Here is an 18,804-nt window from a genome sequence, read left to right as displayed (position 1 = left end):
ATTCTTTCAGAAACTCTATAAAGCATTTGGAGAAAACTTTAATCTACAAATACAGTGAGCCTGTGCTGAATTTGAATAGTACTATATTCTGATACAGGCTAGTACATTAAAGAATAAGATAATGTTGTTAAATAGGGTAGTTGGAGTTTGTTTTTAGGTGAACATCAATAAGAAGAAAAACTGGAACAGAACTTAAATGTAATTTATGATTTAAAAAGTAATTTATGACAATACACTTTAGTTCCTTCTCTGCTTCTTGAACCTGAAAGATGGCCCTGGCAGTTTGGAGTTTGTCAGAGTGGATGACTTTGTGCTTTCCAGGGCACATGCGTCAGCTTGGGGCGGACTGAGCTCTTTCTGCTGGAGCAGTGAGTGAAGCTTCAGTCCATGACCAGGCGGGAAAGGGGCTGGGGAACACTTGAGGGCTTGGACAAAAGGGAATGAGATTATCTAGCAATAGTCATGACCTCTTAGAAATTGTCCTGGGATGACATGTGTCATTTCACGGTAGAACAAAGGGAGTAGGGAGTTTAGTATCTCTGTAAATTTTCTCTTTATAAGTGAATTTCTTAAACCTCTACCAGAATGTGTCGTATTGCAATTCCATTGTCTATTTTTTGCATTTTAGGAGAAGCAAAATAGAGCTAGTGACCAGTTCTCTCCTGGTGATGACAGGCCACTGCCCAAACCCTGAGCCTTGGCTTACAGCTGGGAGGCACCCAGTACGATTGTTTAAATTAGACTTCTGATTTAAATAATTATGGGTGAAACAAAAAAAGGAAAGGAAGTGTGTGGCTTCTTACAAGGAGGCAGGTGCATTTTGTCGGAGGGAATGCGATGCTCAGGAAAGGAGTTGGAGGGTCATTCAGATGACCACCAGAAGCCAACAGTGGTCATCTGAATGAGTAAGCAGTTTTGACAATTTGATAATGTCTAGTGGGAATATTTTAAGTCCCTTTTAAATCTTTATAACTGCGTGTTGTGGACTTGGTGTTTTAGGGGTCAGTGCTTTTTTCTGGACACTTAGACTGGCGTGTTCAGGCAGGAGCCAGAAAACTGAGCAACACTTCAGCAAGACCTTTTGCTCTGCAGGTGAGGGGGAAATGAGGCCTTTTCCAAATTGTGCTTTTATGGAATTACATATGTTAATCCCAATCAAAAGAAACATTGCCAATGGCTTCACTAATTTTGCCTTTTCAGGTATTTTTTTTAAAGGTGTTTTGTTATTAGTTTTTTTGCCTAATGTAAGCAAATGCTCAGCTGGAAAAGTGAGAAAATACAACCAGACAGGGAAATGGCATCACACCCTCAGCAGTGCTCACGGCAGTGGGAGCCCCTTGCCAGCATCTTACTGTAGGTCCTCTCAGTTTACAGTGATGGATAAACTAGACTGATTTGATTAGTAAGGGATGTAGTTTGACCATTGTTCCTGTGGTCAGCTCTGTAAAGAACGAATTGGAAGTCTTATAATTGTTTCTTGATTCAGATTTATATCTAGGTTTTACTCCTTGAAAATATTTTTAAACTAAAAAATTTTTAAACTAAACTAAGTTAAAGCATCAGGATATAGTATTGTAAAATCTGTTATGGACTTTGATGGCAAAAACCGCCTTTCCTTTAGGTGAGACCAGCCAATTCTCTAGGGCGGGGCTGTCTCCTCCGTTTTAGGGGGTTGCCAGGCACTGGGAACGCACCAGCTACCTCCCTGCTTGGCTCCCAGCCCTGGCGTGTTTGGCCCCAGGGGGCTAGTTCCCGAACCTGAAGTCAGTTCTTCAGTTTGTAGTTGCCAGTTCACTTTTCTGTATCTGAGGTTTCAGGTTTTAGGTATATATTTTTTTTCTGTAAAATCCATGAGAATCCTAGAAATTAAAATAATTTTAAAACAGAACAGACTGCTTACATTTCAGAACTATTTAACTAGTCTATTTTATAATTTTGTGTATGCCGCAAGACTTTTTGAGGTTCCAAAGAGTGTAAGGAAGTTACTTTCTTAATTTGAATTTATAAAAGTTTATTTCTAGTATTTGGAATTATCCAGTCAAAGCCACTAACAGCCCTTTTTTTTAGAGAAATTGAAAGGTCCCCTTCAGATGTAATCTTCGCTGTTTTCCCAGCAGTCTGGCATTTGGAGGGGCTGGGGGTGGAGCCCCAGCGGTGAAGGCTGGCGAGGGCGGGCTGCGCAGCCCTGGCAGACGCAGGCATCCCAGGAATTTCTGCAGGGAGCCACACCACTGAAGCGGCCAGAACCCTTCCATTGTTTCTGTTGGAAACAAGGCCTGGAGCCCTGTTTCAATACCGTGAACAACTTACAACCAGAACGGCTTTATTTTTATCATTTGCCTCTAGGTTCCCGACAGCTCTTGGCGAGTTCACAAAAAAAATTTCAAATTAACGTCCAAGGAGATTAACAGAGTTTTTTTGCCATCAGGTACATTTCAGAGTGATTTTTTTTGTGGAAAAGAAGTCTATGGAAAAGGCATAGCATATTATTGTCATAGAAGCCAACTGTTACAGCATCTTTTTGCTCCAGATTTCTCTCTCTCAAGCCCAGGGATGGCGGGCTGAGGCTCTAGGTGGCTTGTTTGCCTGCTGGTCTCACCTAGGCCGTTTGTAAGGGCCCTTTCAGCAGCTGATGGCGCACCCCATGTGCAGCGCTGTGACCTCTGGAAGCCTGTCTGGTCCAAGTGTCCTTCCCACTGTTCTCATCAGTCCTGCTGCTCCAGGCTTCCTGGTTGGTGGTCCTGCCAGTGACTTTTGGTCACTTTCGGGTACCCATTTTTTAAAAAATTTTAAGCCTACATCAAGGATGTTGAAATTATTTTGAAATGCACTGTTAATTCTTTGCGGAAAATTTGGTTTTATGTATGTTTCCAGCTTCTCTCTCCTCATTACACCAACCGCAGAATGTTAGACCACCACCCAGCTACCAAGCTGAGCTGAGGCTCCGCCTGCCTGCCTTAACGGCTCACACACGTAGCGTCACTTTAGCCATTCTTGGAGCTGACAGCTTTGCTCTTGTCCATTGATTCCCCTTCCTCGCTACCTGATCTATTGGAGAGCTTGCTATTTTTTAACCCTATAAAAATATCATTTAACATGAATTTCATGCTTTTTTCCAGTTAAGGTTTTCAGGGCCCCAGTTCACCTCTCCAAACCAGACATCTTTGGGGCTGGTATCAGTGTCATGCTGGCCTGCTCTCAGGAAAATCACCCTATTGCGTTTCAGAAACTCAGCAAGGTGTGTAATGATTTTAAGTGTTTGTGATGAGTTTCCCAAACTTGCCCGAAATGCACGTGGCGCTGTGAATTGCCATTTTTAGGGGCAGAATTAGAACCCAAAAGTGTCGCTAACACGGCTGCTAGAGCACAGTGAGTAGCATAATGAATGGGTGGGGATAAAAGCTCCGGTTTTGCTGCGAACTTGCCGTGAGATTCTAGTTCATGTAGTGAGAGAGAGCTCGGAGAGGCGTGTTTGTGAAGTTGGGGAAGCCAACCGAGACCATCTTTATGGCTCTTGCTCCAAATTTCAGGCTTCTTCCTCTTCTCTCTCTCTCTTCGAATGTAGCCCCTTAATTCTATCATTTCTGTGTCTCTCCTGTTCTCTGAGATCTCTGCCCTCACCCTGACGGAACATGGCGTTGAAGCCTTTCTTCAGCTTCATGTGAAAGCAGGCTTCCAATCTTCTAATTCCAAGGACGGGAAGAAGAGGAAGATTTTATAAAAGAATGATTACGAAAAGCAGGAAATTTTAGATGGTAGTGTCATAGGGCTGGGCAGAATAATCTAAAGAAAGTAAGACCACCTCCCCACCCCACCCCACCCCCTCCCCACCCTCCGCCAAAAAAAAAAGAAAGAATGTTAACACCCATCAAACCGTCAGATGTAAAGGAGAAAATTGGGCGAGTAAAGGCTGAAAAAACTTTGGGTTTTGTAACGATGAGATCAGAGGTAATTGTGGGAAGTGGAGGGGATGAGCGTCCAGTGCAGGATCATGGGCTGGGCACAGTGGTGGGGAACTGGAGGCCGCAGGCACAGCTGGTGTCGGTGTCTGTTAGGGCAGCCCATGCATTTCCTTGATGATCTTCCATGGTGCCCTGGGCAGCTTCCCCCGATGGGGTCTTGCAGGTTCGGAATCAACTGAGTGGGGTGGGGAGCTCCCCAAAGACTGCAGAGACCTGCTGTTACGGAATTCTGATTTTATGCTTCAGAGATGCTTCCCAGGGAGGAGGCAGAGCACGCAGAGTTACACGGGGTTCTAAGTTTAATTCCTGCACGCCACCGAATGCATGCACGCACCTTCACTGTTGTGATGAATTTCTAATGAGACTTGAGCCAGCTTTCTAGAATTTTGCGTTCTATCTGATGCCAGAACACTTTTAAATGAAACACTCTTCTCTAGAATTTCCTGGTGTTTGTTTACCTTATTGGAAGAGTATAATGTAGTCCAGAACTTATTCACGTGACACTGTGGGCAGTTTTGGTTTTGCAGCTCCCATCCCCTGTGGCAGCAGTGAAATGCCTCACACTGTATTTAAAAAGTCATCACGGCAGCCCTGGCTGGCATGGTTCAGTGGATTAAGGTCACCGGTTTGGTTCTGCATCAGGGCACATACATACCTGGGTTGTGGGTCAGGTCCCTGGTTGGGGCGTGAGAGGCAACCAGTCAATGTGTCTCTTGCATGTTGGTGTTTCTCTCCCTCTCTTCGTCCCTCCCTCCCTCCCTTCTCCTCTCTCTAAAAATAAATAAAATCTTAAAAAAAAATTTCACCATTGTGGCTGTCAGGTTTTTCTGTACGGTAGCTATTTTACGAGAAAACCAGTTTTATTGATATTATTTAATGGTGAATCATAGTTGCTCAGATTGGGGTTCTCTGTTGTTGACCTATACTTGTTTCTGCCATAGATAAAATTGAGGTGGAAAAAAGCCTGCATTCCACTTTGATACTTCCATTTCTATAAATGCAGTGGGAGTCTTCATACCACTTTCATTTGCCTGCGAGTAAAATAATGGATATAAAGTGCTTTCTAAAGAGTAAGTTTTTCTTATTATGCCACTTTGGGTCTCAGAAACAAGTGCAGTAGAAGGACCCCTTTTAGCATCGTGATTCTTGGGTTTTAAGTCGGACTCTAGAGCTAATTTAGTGGTGTGGCCTTGGGTAGACGACTTGACCTCTCTGGTCCTGGCGTGTGTCTGTAAAACGACAGGCACGGCGTGGCACTTTGGGGTCTAGCAGAGTGGTACTTAAGTGCTAAAAGCGTCAGTCTCACGACATGGGCATGGCACAGACCTGAGAGTAAGTATCCCACCTCCCGCCCCAACTAAGGGCAGAGATTAATGTACAGTTTTTTTTGGCGAAAACCTTGATGCAATAGGTAATTGCTATTTTCCTTCTGTCTCACTTCGTTTTCTTCATCTTTGTATGTATATTTCTTTTCCTTATATATAAGCATACAGTTTTGTTCTGTGCTTGCTTCATTATGTTCTTTGTCATTGTTTCCATTTCACGTTCCTTGTGTTTCATTCCTGTATCTTTCTTGTTTAGAGCAAGTGGAGCACGCAGCTGGCAGTAGCCTCTGTGTAGGACCCTGCAGGAACCTGATGGTAAGTGCACACGTGTACTTACCAGGCTCCCAGTGGGCTCTGCCGCGCCGGCTCTCACAGATAGAGACCAGCCCCCCCCCTCGTAAAAGTCATCGCTCGGGCTGTTTTGGGTAGTAGGTTTGCTTTTTATGTTAATTTGATTATATATAGAACTGAAACCAAATACCAGGGGGGAAATGTACTGATTTAAGGAAATGGGACTGTTTTCACCACCTGTTACTGCAATGTGTGCCTGTGTGAGGGACACCGGGCACACCTCAGTGTGAGGACACGCAGGCCCCGGGACCTGGTCTGTCCCAGACGGGGTGGTCCCCATGGGGGCCTGGCCTTTGCTTTCTCTCGTGAAGTAGCAGGCAGGACAGGTGATTTCAGTAGTTCCTTCACCACCAGCCTGCAGTCCTGAGGGGAGGCAGCTCGAGGGTTCCGTGTTCTGATAAAGATGGAGACAGTCGCTTCGTGTCTCGGGATTGCAGTTCCGTGAGTGAACGATACTAACTAGATTCACAGTAGGTGCGTTTCTGTCATAAAACTGAGTCTGTCAGTGTTCACCGAAAAGTACTTAGGAGGTAAATTTAATTTTTCATTTCTTTGTTTTTTAGAATTGGTTTATTAGTGTTACCCAAATACTTAAAAAATTCCTAATAAATGTATAAACTTCAGAGTCGCAGGTCTTTAGTAGCCCCTGTTATTTTGGTTTAGCCTTGTGGTTCTTAACTGGGGGAGAATGCCCCCCAATCCATTTGAGCCATTTGGCCACGTCTGGGGACTTCCGCTTGTCACACTAGAAGGGTGGTAATGACCTCGGCAGAGTGGCTGAGCATCCTCCGATGCCTTGGACAGCCCCTTAGCAGAGCATGGCTGGCCCCGCCGTCTCCCGGCTGTGGTGGAGGCGCCCTGGGGTCCAGCCTGTGCAGCTGCGGGTGGGATGCCCTTGGGGACCCTCGGAATAGGCTGCAGATGTACCTACCACAAGTGGCTTCTCTTCCCAGGGTGTCACGGTTTCCTGGTGGTGGCTTTGAAAGAGGGCACCTGGGGACAGGAGGGATCCTTCTCACAGGTTAGGTTCGGAGAGTCCAAAAATAGACATTTGACATTCAGTGTCAGCTAGGCAGAGAATTAAAACTTCCAATAGTAGTTTTACCTTTTAGATAGTCATCTGGTCTCATTCCGAGTACATGTTGAGGGGCGGTATTATTAAAGTTGTGCTTTGATTTATTAGCATAAAAATCTAGAAATCTCAGTATGCTATTTACGTATGGGCCAATTTACTCTTTTTGTATCACCTGCTAACTAGCCTCTTTAGTGCTAGAGAGGTTAAAGAAAATCTTTTGCAAGGAATTGTATTACAATAAATTGACACCTGAATTTCTGTTAAATGTTACAGTGCAACGTGTCTTAGTGCCTGTGAGGTTTATGCATAAGAGGGAAGGTTTGGACCATGCTGCTGTTTCTGTGTATTTGAAAAGCGCGTATCTGTAGAGAGTAGAAAGTAAGAGGCCTGTTTGGAGGACATGAGGCAGTACTGGTGTCACATAACAAACTAACTGGTTTTGATCCAGGGGAAAACTTTTCTGAATAGAACTTTTGAATGAAGCATCTGAGTGAGAGCCCTTACAGCACAGGTGGCAAACACAAGGCCCCCCCCCCCCTTTTTATCCGCCCAGCACCTTGTTTCTACCCAGCGCCAGCACCGAGCTCCTTGCCCCTAGTTAGGGAGTAGTTACATTTATACAGTCCTAAAGTTACATTCGGCCCTTTGAAGGCAACCACAAGGCTGACGTGGCCCCTGGTGAAAAGGAGCTTGTCACCCCTGCCTTACATGGATCTCACGAGACACGACCCACAGAACTAGAGCAGTTAACGTCAGTAGCCAGTCGCTGGTATTTGCCTTGTGTGCTACCAGCAGTCTGCTAGGGGCTGGGTGTGTGTCATCCTGAAGATTAGAAGGCTGGCGAAAGGTTAGAATCCGATTCCCTGAAGCACAACTGGATTCCTCAGGAGCTATTGTCATCATGAGATAGTGCTGTTGCCGGGAAGGACTTGAAGAAGGTGACCTTTTGCAGTGTGTTGTCATGGCCTCGCCCCTTGCAGAGAGGATTGGTTTGTAATCCTTCCACCGGAGACTGGAATCTACCTTTTCCCCTGAAGACTCTGCCTCTGTTCCCACCCGGATGCGGTTCCAGTGGAGTTCTGTTTTCAGCTGCCTTTGAAAATGAGTGGATGGACTTGTTTTCAGAAATTGTTTGCGAGAACTTGTACACAGTGGCAGAAAACTGGTTTTCCTACTGAAGAATTAGAGATTTCAAATGGTATTTTAGAATTTTCTTCTTAAGACTAACATTAAATGGCTGATTATTAAGTATTTTGTACTTTTTTCCCCTTGTTGGAATCTCTTAAATATTTCTCAAAATCCAGTTATATTTTTTAGGATTAATATTTGCTTTGTATTGTAATTGCTATTTTTATTTTTAGCCATTATGATCTTTGCAGTGATGATATTTTGTGTCTCTGGTCCTGATTTTTATCTCTTACCTACATTTTGGTTTTTGTGCTGTTCCATAGTGATTCTCTGTTATGGAGAATACCGTTTTCCAGAAGCTGCCAGTGGTTTCTAGTGTGTGTGACTCAGAGAGAAAGATGCCGGAGGCCTGTTAGGAAAAGCTCCAGGGGTTGAGGAGCATCGCAGAAATAGGACATGGTTGGGGCAAGGTGATAGGAACCTATTCTGAGTCTGAAAATTGGAAAATAAAAGCTACCAGGCATAAGAGACTTAGAATTTTAAAAATGGCAGAGAAGGGTGGGCAACTTGTAGCTGAAACCTGGAGAGGTTGGACTTCTGAACCTCCAGGTGTAGGAAGTTCTGTGAAGAACCAATAATCCTTCCTGGGTGTGTTGGTGACTTGAGTTCCCTCTTCCAGCTTGTCAGAAATGGGGCTGCATTTTCCTATCTTCTGAACTGTGGTATCACTTGGCATTCAGTTAATGTTTCCTGAGATCCGAATTGTTAATGAAATGCTGAGTTGTTCTGGACCTCAAGTTGAGAGTCCCTGAGGACCCTCAGCGCACCTTGCCTTGCCGGCCAACAGTGAGTCGTTCGTCATTACTCTGCCCTTGACATTCAAGTCATTGTGTGTGTGCGTTCCTCGCAGCTCAGCAGAATTTCTGCTTCCATTGTTTTACTTTGACAGTTGTATTCATATCTTAACTAAAAGGGCCCTCAGTTACCCCACACTGTCTTTCCTAATGCACTTATAAATAACCAGACTTCTGCCAGTCCCTCTTGTGTGTGTGGTCTTAGAACTTGGTGCTGTTACCCAGTTTTCCTGTGGCATCACTGTTGTTAACTTTTGTAGAATATGTTATCTTACTGGTGTGATAGGTGTTACGGTGAAGAGGGAACTATGCCCAGGGTTCTCAAAAATACAAATTTGTGGGGTTTTCCTTTAATCCAACATGACTTGAAAATATTTGTATTCATCACGTGTTCCTTTCTTTAGGAATCTGAAATGATAGTTGCCTAGAAATAGACAGTTTGCTGTGATTGGATTAGCAATTGTCTTCTTCAACTCAGGGTAATAGTGAATGAATGAATGAACAAATAACTAAATAATGTGTTTCAGGGAAGAAAAAACCCCAGGAAAATAAAAACAAAGGAAATAAAACTGAAGACATACGGCTGAAGACAAGTGAGCCAGATTCCGCCTCTGCAAATATGAGAGATTCTGCAGAAGGTAAGCCGGGGTGTCGGGCTGGTGTGCTTAGGGTCTGACACCAGGCAGTACAACTTCCTGTCTCCGTGGAGTACCTTCTGAGCACCGTTCAGGAGCCGGAAAGGTTAGTGAGTAGCAGGAAGGCCTCTCACGAGACCTGCACATCCCACCTCCCCTTCGAAAATGATCGAAGACCTTGCTTGTTAAAAACAAAATCACGCCCTGGTTAAAATAAGATGAAACGCTCCATATGATTGCATTTATAAATAATTCACAAAATTCAAAACCATCAAAGAAATTTATGGTGACGGAAGTCAGACTGACAGGGACAGATGGGTGCAGTCACTAGTTTGTCACCGGTCTGTGGAGCGGGCACATCAGTGTATTTACCTTGTAAACATTTTACCTTGTTCTGTACTTAACAAATTACATACTTTAGGTGTTTTTTGTATGTCAGTTAAAAGATTATCTAGGACAGCAAACACCCTTGATCTTATATTTCAGAAGAAAAGTGTGCAGATGAAAAGTATTTTTTTTATTAGGATTTAAATTCCTATTTTATCTCTTTCTCCCCACCAAACTTTCTTTTTTCTGGTTTTTCTGAGGATTAATAATCTCGGCCCATTGTGCTGTAAGACTTCAAAGAGGCAAGGGCTGAAAGTTAATCCGAAAGGCAGAGTGCTCAGTCAAGCCACCCTATCGAGACTAGCTGTTACAGAGGAGGGTGCTCTGTCTCTATTGGTTGTGTGGCCAATTTACGCAAAGACCAGAGCTTGCTCAAGAGTCACTCAGGCGAATTTCAAAATGGAGGCCTGTGGCTCTTTCAAGAAACGTTTGTAGAGGAAGAAATCCAAGCAGATATTTTGGATTCCTTTTAGGCCATTTGATGAGCCCTTCTGTGGCGGTGACATTCATAAAGGATTGTAATTTCCTGTGGCATTTTGTGAAGCGAGAGTAGACACGTTTATTCCCCAGAACCTTACAGAACTTAGGTTCTGCCTGATGATAGCACATTTGCTAGGACATTAATTTCAACCACAAAAGTACTAAAGAACCTCACTACCTTTAGAGGCAGAATTTAAAAAGAAAATCTAGCAGCCCCATCTTCCCTTCAAAAAACCCAAAACAGTTATTTATTTTTTTTCCTGCTAGAACATCAGGTCCCATGGAAAAAGATACTTAATGTTTACCTTTTTGTGGAGTAACTGGTTAAGTGATCAGTTCTGGACTAGGTAGTCATCGGCCTCTAAGGTTCTGCACGTCCTTAAGAAACAGACCGAGCCAGCAGCGGGTGGCCCCTGTGTGCCTGAAGCTTCCCTGACGTTTAGGCTCAGCCCGTGGGCACGTGGACCGCGTCGGTGCGGGCCTGCTGGTGAGCAGGGCTGTGCAGTTCGGACAGTTCTAAATCTGGAATCATTCACCAGTCACAGAGAAAGGAAAGACTTTTCTCTTTTTTTTTTTTTTTTCATTAAAAGCCATATGTTTTTGGCCAAAAATGAATTCTGGGCCCCTAGAAAAGTTACGTTCATTTTCTCTTGTCTCGTCCCAACCTTTTTTTAGTGACATGGGGAGTCTGTGTCGAACATGTATTTGAAATGGGAGTTAGTTCCTGGTCTGAAATGTATCATCATCAAATGCCTGGTTTCCCAGTTTGCAGAAAACTTGTGGAGTTCATGGAGTTTGTCTGGGGGAGAGAAGGCTGGTTTCTGTTTAGAGACAGAAGCCTCATTCATAAATACAGCAACAGGTGGGTGAAAGTAAGACCGACCTGCCTAGGAAACGGCAAGGTGGCTGGGGCCGCACAGTTGAGTTCGCGTTAGTCTCTTGCATCTGCAGAGCTCAGAGCAGTTGGCATTTTTAGCCCTTTCCTCTCCCCTGTTGCCAGTCACCAGGTCTGTGACCAGCCTCTTCAGTCTTGACAGTCTGGCCACCTTTTTTTCTGCCTCCACTGCTTCTGTCTCCCTTCTAATGCCACTGCGTCATTATTCGTCTTCTGCCTGTAGTGATGTCTCTTCCCAGTCCCTGCATCCACAGGGCAGCCAGATCTCAGGCCGCTCTGCTCTCTTTAGAGCAGGCGCATTCTGCTCTAAAATAGCTTAACGGGTTTCCACGGCCCCCAGTAAGTCCAAAGGAATGCACAGTGTGCTGCCTGTTTTGATTCCTCCTGTTACTTTTCCATTTCTCCCTTTGACCTTCAGGTTCAGCCTAGTACTTCATCTAAGAAGCCTTCCCTGATTAACTAAGCCACATCAGATATTTCTTCTGTAGCAGCACGTGCTCCTTGAGCGTAACTGTGAATTTGCTCTAGAGAGTTGCCTGCTTACTTGCGTGGAGCTACAGTTCAGGTGAAGCTCTGTAAGGGTGAGGATCTTGACAGTTCTGTTCACTGACTACTGGCGTGCAGTCAGGATATGTCCGGCGAGTGGGGGCAGAGCCAGCCAACAGCAGGTGAGGGCCCAGTGGCTCCGCCTCCTCTGGGGGAGGGGCCTGGTTGAGTAGAGAAAGGACCTTCTACATCAGCATTGAAGGCACTGTGGCAGCTGTGGGACTGTAAGTCCCCCTGCTGTCCCTGTGTTTGTTTTTCTTTGTAGCTGAACTTGAAAGAGTTGCTTGTAGTTTCCCTGTCCCTCCTTCCTTCTTACATTGTCTTAGGAACTCCCTCAGGCATGTGTCCCCTCTGCCACACTCAACGCTGTTGTCAGTCACCGCGCCTCTCCTTTCCCCTCCTCTCACTCAGCCCGGCAGCAGTTCCGGACACAGTGACCTCTCCCTCCTTGAAACTGTCTTCACAGAGCCTAAGGGCCACCACGCTTCTGGCTCTTCAGACACCTCACTGGTCTTTCCTCTGACTTCTAAATACTGAGGTCATCTGGGGGACGTTCTGCCCACCTCTCTTCCTGCATTCTCTCTCCCGGGGACTTGTCCAGTCCCATGCTTCAAACACTGTTTCGGATCCGGGGACTTGGATGTTTCTGGGCCCCACCCCTTTGTTGAGTGAGTCACCTGCAGGTAACCACTGAGCACCTTCACCCAGATACCTGTTAGTGACCTCAGAGTTGAGCACATCCAGGTCAACCCGATTTCCTCCAGCACATGCACCCACCACACCGGCTCTTCCCTCAGTTTCCTGCTGCTTAATCAGCAGGCTTATTATGGCTGCTCTGGGGTCCTCCTCGACACCTCTGTTGCCACAGCCAGGCAGCCAGCACCTCTTGTCAGCTCATCTCCAAAATCCGCGAAGAGTCTGTTCCTACCACCTCCCCACGCCACGCTGGCCCCCTCCACCCCACCCTTGTCCTGGACAATGTAGCTTTCTCGTCTCCTTGCCTCCGCCCGAATCCGCTGAGAGGTTTCTGTCTTCCTTGTAGCAGCTCAAGTGATTCTGGAATGTGAGTTACTTGTGTCAGAACTCTCTGGTACCTCCTTGTTTCACTCAAAGGCCAGCAATCTCCCAGCTCCTGTTTGAGTTGGCCTCTGGTCTCATCTCCGACTCTGCTGCCTTCCTCTAGTCCCTTCCTCGAACACATCTGACAAGTTCTTGACTCAGAACTCATGCCTCTGCGTGTATCCAGAGGGCTTCCCTCCCGCAGATGTCTGCATGGCTTACTGCAGGCCTCTGCACAGCTGTCACTGGACCAGTGAGTCCTTCCCTGACCACCTGGGTTTATCCTGGGCATCGAGACTCCTGAGCTCTTAATCATTTTACCAGGCTTTGAAGAGATGATCCTACTTGAAACAGTTCTGATCACATGATTCTGAAAAATGTTCAGGCTTCTAAATATGTGGATTTAGTCAGGAAGGTAGGAGAGACTCATTCCATTTGAGAAAGACCACCAAGAATCTAGCCTGGTAATATGCTTAGCGGTTTTCGTATTTCAGTTTCGAGTCAAGAGAAATTGGAATTCACAACTAGTCTCCTGAAACTCGGCGTCGGCTACCCCAACACAAGTTTAAGCACTGCTGTTTCTGTGAATGAAAATGTGTGTGTATAGGTGCAGCTAGACACAGAAGAGAGTACAAGCTCCGGGTGACTCTGCTCACGTGTCCTCACCAGGCTTGTGTGCTGCCTGGTTAATATCAGGTACTCAATAAATATTAACTGAATGAATGAAATGGATTCCAGTGCAGTACAGCTGGGTAGGTGAGAATGTTGTTTATTAGGTTGATCATACCCTCTCTGGAATAACAGGACTGGACCCTGCCCCCGCTGGTTCTGTTCTCACCACCATGCTTCTGCTTCCCTGTGCTCTCTAGGTTCCAAAGAAGAGGACGAGAAGCCTTCTGCTTCTGCAGCGGAGCACACAGCTGGTCTTCAGGAGGTGGTTTGTCAGGATGCGCTTCCAGAACTGGTCAGCCCTCCCCCTGCCTGTGAGCCGCAGGCAGAACCAGACGAGAAGCTAGAAGCAACAAACTGTGAGGTGAATGATTTGGAGGAAGAAGAGGAGGAAGAAGAGGATGAAGATGATGAACTGGAGGAAGAGGGGGAAGAAGAAGCTGATGTGCCAAATGAAAGTTCTGTGAAAGAGCCAGAAATACGGTGTGATGAGAAGCTGGAAGATTTATTAGAAGAACCAAAAAATATTTCAAAAGACACCGTCGAAGACTCTCCAGAGGTAGCACCTGTTAACAGAATTCCCAAAACGAAGGAGGAGGCCAACGGCGATGTATTGGAGACGTTGATGTTCCCGTGTCAGCATTGCGAGAGGAAGTTTACAACTAAGCAGGGTCTTGAGCGCCACATGCACATTCACATATCCACAGTCAGCCACGCCTTCAGGTGCAAGTACTGTGGGAAGGCGTTCGGCACGCAGATCAACCGGCGGAGGCACGAGCGGCGCCACGAGGTGGGCTTAAAGCGGAAGCCCAGCCTGACGCCACAGCTGTCAGACGAGCCCGCTGATGGCAAAGTGTCTGGAGACAGCGCCACTGCAAAGGATGATTCCAACCCTCCCTGTCTTGGGCAAGACTGTCTGCTCCTGAATTCAGAGAAGGCTTCCCAAGAAACAGTCAGTTCTTCGGTTGTAGAAGAGAATGGAGACATTAAAGAGCTTCATCCGTGCAAATATTGTAAAAAGGTTTTTGGAACTCATACTAACATGAGACGGCATCAGCGCAGAGTTCACGAACGCCATCTGATCCCCAAAGGCGTGCGGAGGAAAGGCGGCCTCCTGGAAGAGCCGCAGCTTCCTGCAGAGCAGGCCCAGCCCGCCCAGAACGTCTATGTCCCAAGCACAGAACCAGAGGAAGAAGGGGAGGGAGATGACGTGTACATCATGGACATTTCTAGCAATATCTCTGAAAACTTAAATTACTATATCGATGGAAAAATTCAGACCAGCAGCAGCACCAGTAACTGTGATGTGATCGAGATGGAGTCCGGCTCGGCAGACCTGTACGGGATAAATTGTCTGCTCACTCCAGTCACAGTGGAAATCACTCAAAATGTAAAGACCACACAGGTCCCCATAACAGATGATCTTCCTAAGGAGCCTTCCAGCAGCACAAACAGTGAGTCCAAGAAACGGAGAACTGCCAGTCCTCCCGTGTTACCCAAAATTAAAGCAGAAGCCGAGTCCGAGCCCGCTGCACCCTCGTGCTCCTTGAGCCTGCCGCTTAGCATGGCCACTGCGGAGGCAGCGTCTTTCCACAAAGAGAAGGGCGTGTATTTGTCGTCCAAGCTCAAACAGCTCCTCCAGACCCAGGATAGACTGACTCCGCCCGCGGGGATGTCGGCCGCTGAGCTCTCCAAGTTAGGTCCTGTCTGTGTGTCCGCTCCCGCATCCATGCTGCCCGTGACCGCGAGTCGGTTTAAGCGGCGGACCAGCTCCCCTCCCAGTTCTCCACAGCACAGTCCTGCCCTCCGAGACTTCGGGAAGCAGAGTGACGGTAAAGCAGTGTGGACTGATGTGGTTCTGAGTTCCAAAAAGCCCAAATTAGAAAGTCACAGCAATTCCCCAGCGTGGACTTTGTCTGGGAGAGACGAGAGAGAGGCCGTGAGCCCTCCAGGCTTTGATGAATACAAGGTGTCTAAAGAGTGGGCGTCCAGTGCCACATACAGCAACGTGTGCAACCAGCAGCCACTGGATTTGTCCAGTGGCGTCAAACAGAAGGCCGAGGGTGCAGCCAAGAATCCGGTCCAGTGGGAGTCCGTGTTAGATCTCAGTGTGCATAAAAAGCCTTGTAGTGACTCGGAAGGCAGGGAACTCAGAGACGGTACCGTGGCGCAGCCAGCCTGCGGCGCTGTCAAGAAAAAGAAGCCGACCACCTGCATGCTGCAGAAGGTTCTTCTCAATGAATACAATGGCATTGGTGTGCCCATCGAAAACACATCAGATGCGACCAGGAGCCCGAGTCCTTGTAAATCCCTAGATCCTCAAGCTGAACCTGACGTTGGCCCTGATGCTAGTTTATCTGCTCCTGCCGTGGAGCCCTCACCCGATGTTGCTCCTTCATCTCCGGGCCTCCAGACGCCTCCCCTTCCTTCTGGGCAGCTGCCTCCTCTCTTGATGCCAACACGCCCCTCCTCCCCTCCGCCGTGCCCCCCCGTGCTGACTGTTGCCACGCCACCTCCTCCACTCCTTCCCACCGTACCTCTTCCAGCCCCCTCTACCGGGGCGTCGCCTCACCCGTGTCCCTCCCCACTCTCGAATGCTGCGACGCAGTCCCCGCTCCCGATTCTCTCTCCCACGGTGTCCCCCTCGGCATCTCCCATTCCTTCTGTGGAGCCTCTCATGTCCGCTGCCTCACCGGGGCCTCCCACACTTTCGTCATCGTCGTCATCATCTTCATCTTCATTCTCTTCATCTTCCTCCTCTTCCCCCTCCCCACCTCCTCTCTCAGCGGTGTCATCCGTCGTCTCCTCTGGGGATAATCTGGAAGCCTCTCTGCCCGTGATCTCTTTCAAACAGGAGGAGTTAGAGAGCGAAGAAACGAAGCCCCGGGAAGAACCCCAGTCTGCAGTTGAGCAGGATGCTGTTCAGGAAACATTCAGCAAAAACTTTGTCTGCAATGTCTGTGAATCGCCTTTTCTTTCCATTAAAGACCTAACCAAACATTTATCTGTTCATGCTGAAGAATGGCCCTTCAAATGTGAATTTTGTGTGCAGCTTTTTAAGGCTAAAACTGACTTGTCGGAACATCGCTTTTTGCTTCATGGAGTTGGGAATATCTTTGTGTGTTCGGTTTGTAAAAAAGAGTTCGCTTTTTTGTGCAATTTGCAGCAGCACCAGCGAGATCTCCACCCAGATAAGGTATGCACGCACCACGAGTTTGAAAGTGGCACCCTGAGGCCGCAGAACTTCACAGACCCCAGCAAGGCCCATGCGGAGCACGTGCAGAATTTGCCAGAAGACCCTTCAGAAACATCGAAAGAGGAAGAGGAGCTCAACGATTCTTCCGAAGAGCTTTATACGACCATAAAAATAATGGCTTCTGGAATGAAGACGAAAGATCCAGATGTTCGACTGGGCCTCAATCAACATTACCCAAGCTTTAAGCCACCTCCGTTTCAGTACCATCACCGAAACCCCATGGGTATTGGGGTGACGGCCACCAATTTCACTACCCACAACATTCCACAGACTTTCAGCACTGCCATTCGCTGTACAAAGTGTGGCAAAGGTGTAGACAACATGCCTGAGTTACACAAACATATCCTGGCATGTGCTTCTGCTAGCGACAAGAAGAGGTACACCCCTAAGAAAAATCCAGTACCGTTGAAACAAACTGTGCAGCCCAAAAACGGTGTGGTGGTTTTGGATAACTCTGGGAAAAACACCTTCAGACGAATGGGACAGCCCAAAAGACTGAACTTCAGCGTTGAGCTCAGCAAAGTGTCCCCAAATAAGCTCAAATTAAATGCATTGAAGAAAAAAAATCAGCTTGTCCAGAAGGCAATCCTGCAGAAAACCAAATCTGCCAAGCAGAGGGTGGAGCTAAGAAACGCTTCGGAGTGCTCCTCGCACATCTGCCCGTACTGTAACAGGGAGTTCACCTACATCGGCAGTCTGAACAAGCACGCCGCTTTTAGCTGTCCCAAAAAACCGCTTTCTCCCTCCAAAAAAAAAGTTTCCCATTCGTCCAAGAAAGGTGGACACCTGTCACCTGCAAGCAGTGACAAAAACAGTAACAGCAGCCGCAGACGGACAGCAGATGCAGAGATTAAAATGCAAAGCACGCAGGCTCCTTTGGGCAAGACCAGAGCTCGCAGCTCGGGCCCTGCTCAGGTCGCGCTGCCTTCCTCGTCCTTCAGGTCCAAGCAGAATGTCAAATTTGCAGCTTCAGTGAAGTCCAAAAAACCAAGCTCCTCTTTAAGGAACTCGAGCCCCATAAGAATGGCCAAAGTAACACACACCGATGGGAAAAAACCCAAAGCCGTGGCCAAGACCCATTCTGCACAGCTCTCGAGCAAGACGTCGAGGAGCCTGCACGTGAGGGTGCAGAAGAGCAAGGCCGTCTTACAAAGCAAATCCGCCCTGGCCAGTAAGAAAAGAACAGACCGGTTCAATGCAAAATCGAGAGAACGCAGTGGAGGGCCCATCACCCGGAGCCTCCAGCTGGCAGCTGCTGCCGACCTGAGTGAAAGCAGGAGGGAGGACAGCAGCAGCAAGCAGGAGCTGAAGGACTTCAGGTAAGCCACGTCCCCCAGGGCCGAGGGGTGCGGAGCCCAGGAGCGTGGGGGCGGGAAGGACGGTTGGAAGAAAACAGTACACTTGCCCAATGGCTTTTTTTTTCTTTTCCTGTATAATTTTGACATAAGCACTTAAAGGAAGTGGCCATTGCTTCAGTTGTAGGCAGGTAACAGAGGGTCTCTGCTCTGCAGAGATGGATGCCACTGCACTTTGGTCTCAGCCCGGGGACTCACAACTGGGCTGTCTCCCCTAGGGCCATCTGTGAACTAAATTTGAAACTGTGGAAAGCTCTCAAAATCACCCTTACAGGAAAAGGTGAAATTCTCTTAAACTTCCGTCCAGTCTTGGGTAACATCAGTGTCCCAGTGTTTCCGGATCATAGTTCGCTTTTTTCTGTTGTAAGGGGTCACTGAGGTCATGAAAACCACATTGCAGTCTGTAACGTTTCTGGGACTCTAGCGCAGCTGTAGGAACTGAGAATGCTTCTGTTATCCATGCTTGCTTCTGCCTTTTCCATGTAAAAACTTGCCTCATTGGTTAAAACAAAACACACCATATTCATTTTACAGTGCCTTCCATTCCCTGCCCCCTGCGGTCCCCAGGCCTGGTGCGATAATAAACAGGCCGGATCCCAAAGCGGGAGGAGCTAGGGAGTGCCCAGAACCCCCAAAGGCCTGGCCCCTGCAGAACCTGGGGCAAGTGAGGCCGGCCTGTCGGTGCCTGTTCCCAGGGGTGCTGTCAGAGCCGCCCTAGACTCGAGGTGATCTCACCGCGGTTTGTGTCCCCCTCTGTTAAGAAGTGTTCTTAGTGCCACAAAACGTGGGGCAGTAGTTAGGTCTGTCACATTGACCTTCTCAAAGTT

General features: G+C 47.4%; 1 protein-coding gene across 5 annotated transcripts in view; it reads left to right on the top strand.

Moving 5' to 3' along the window:
- PRDM2 (PR/SET domain 2) overlaps positions 1-18,804 on the top strand; it is a 112,725-nt gene that overhangs the window by 64,106 nt on the left and 29,815 nt on the right. For 4 of the 5 annotated variants that reach the window (XM_053660274.1, XM_037165642.2, XM_037165645.2 and 1 more), the window contains 2 exons: positions 9,223-9,333; positions 13,567-17,941. The exons of the other annotated variant lie outside the window; for it this stretch is intronic. In XM_053660274.1, coding sequence (XP_053516249.1) covers positions 9,223-9,333; positions 13,567-17,941 — 4,486 coding nt within the window. The remainder of the gene's footprint in view (positions 1-9,222; positions 9,334-13,566; positions 17,942-18,804) is intronic. 5 annotated transcript variants of the gene reach the window in all.

The sequence above is a fragment of the Artibeus jamaicensis genome, unplaced genomic scaffold (genome assembly GCF_021234435.1).
Source record: "Artibeus jamaicensis isolate MK-2021 breed Jamaican fruit bat unplaced genomic scaffold, CSHL_Jam_final scaffold_847, whole genome shotgun sequence".
NCBI classification, from domain to species: domain Eukaryota; kingdom Metazoa; phylum Chordata; class Mammalia; order Chiroptera; family Phyllostomidae; genus Artibeus; species Artibeus jamaicensis.
The sequence above is the reverse complement of the archived record's forward strand: the minus strand, read 5'-3'. Positions and strand labels throughout refer to the sequence as shown.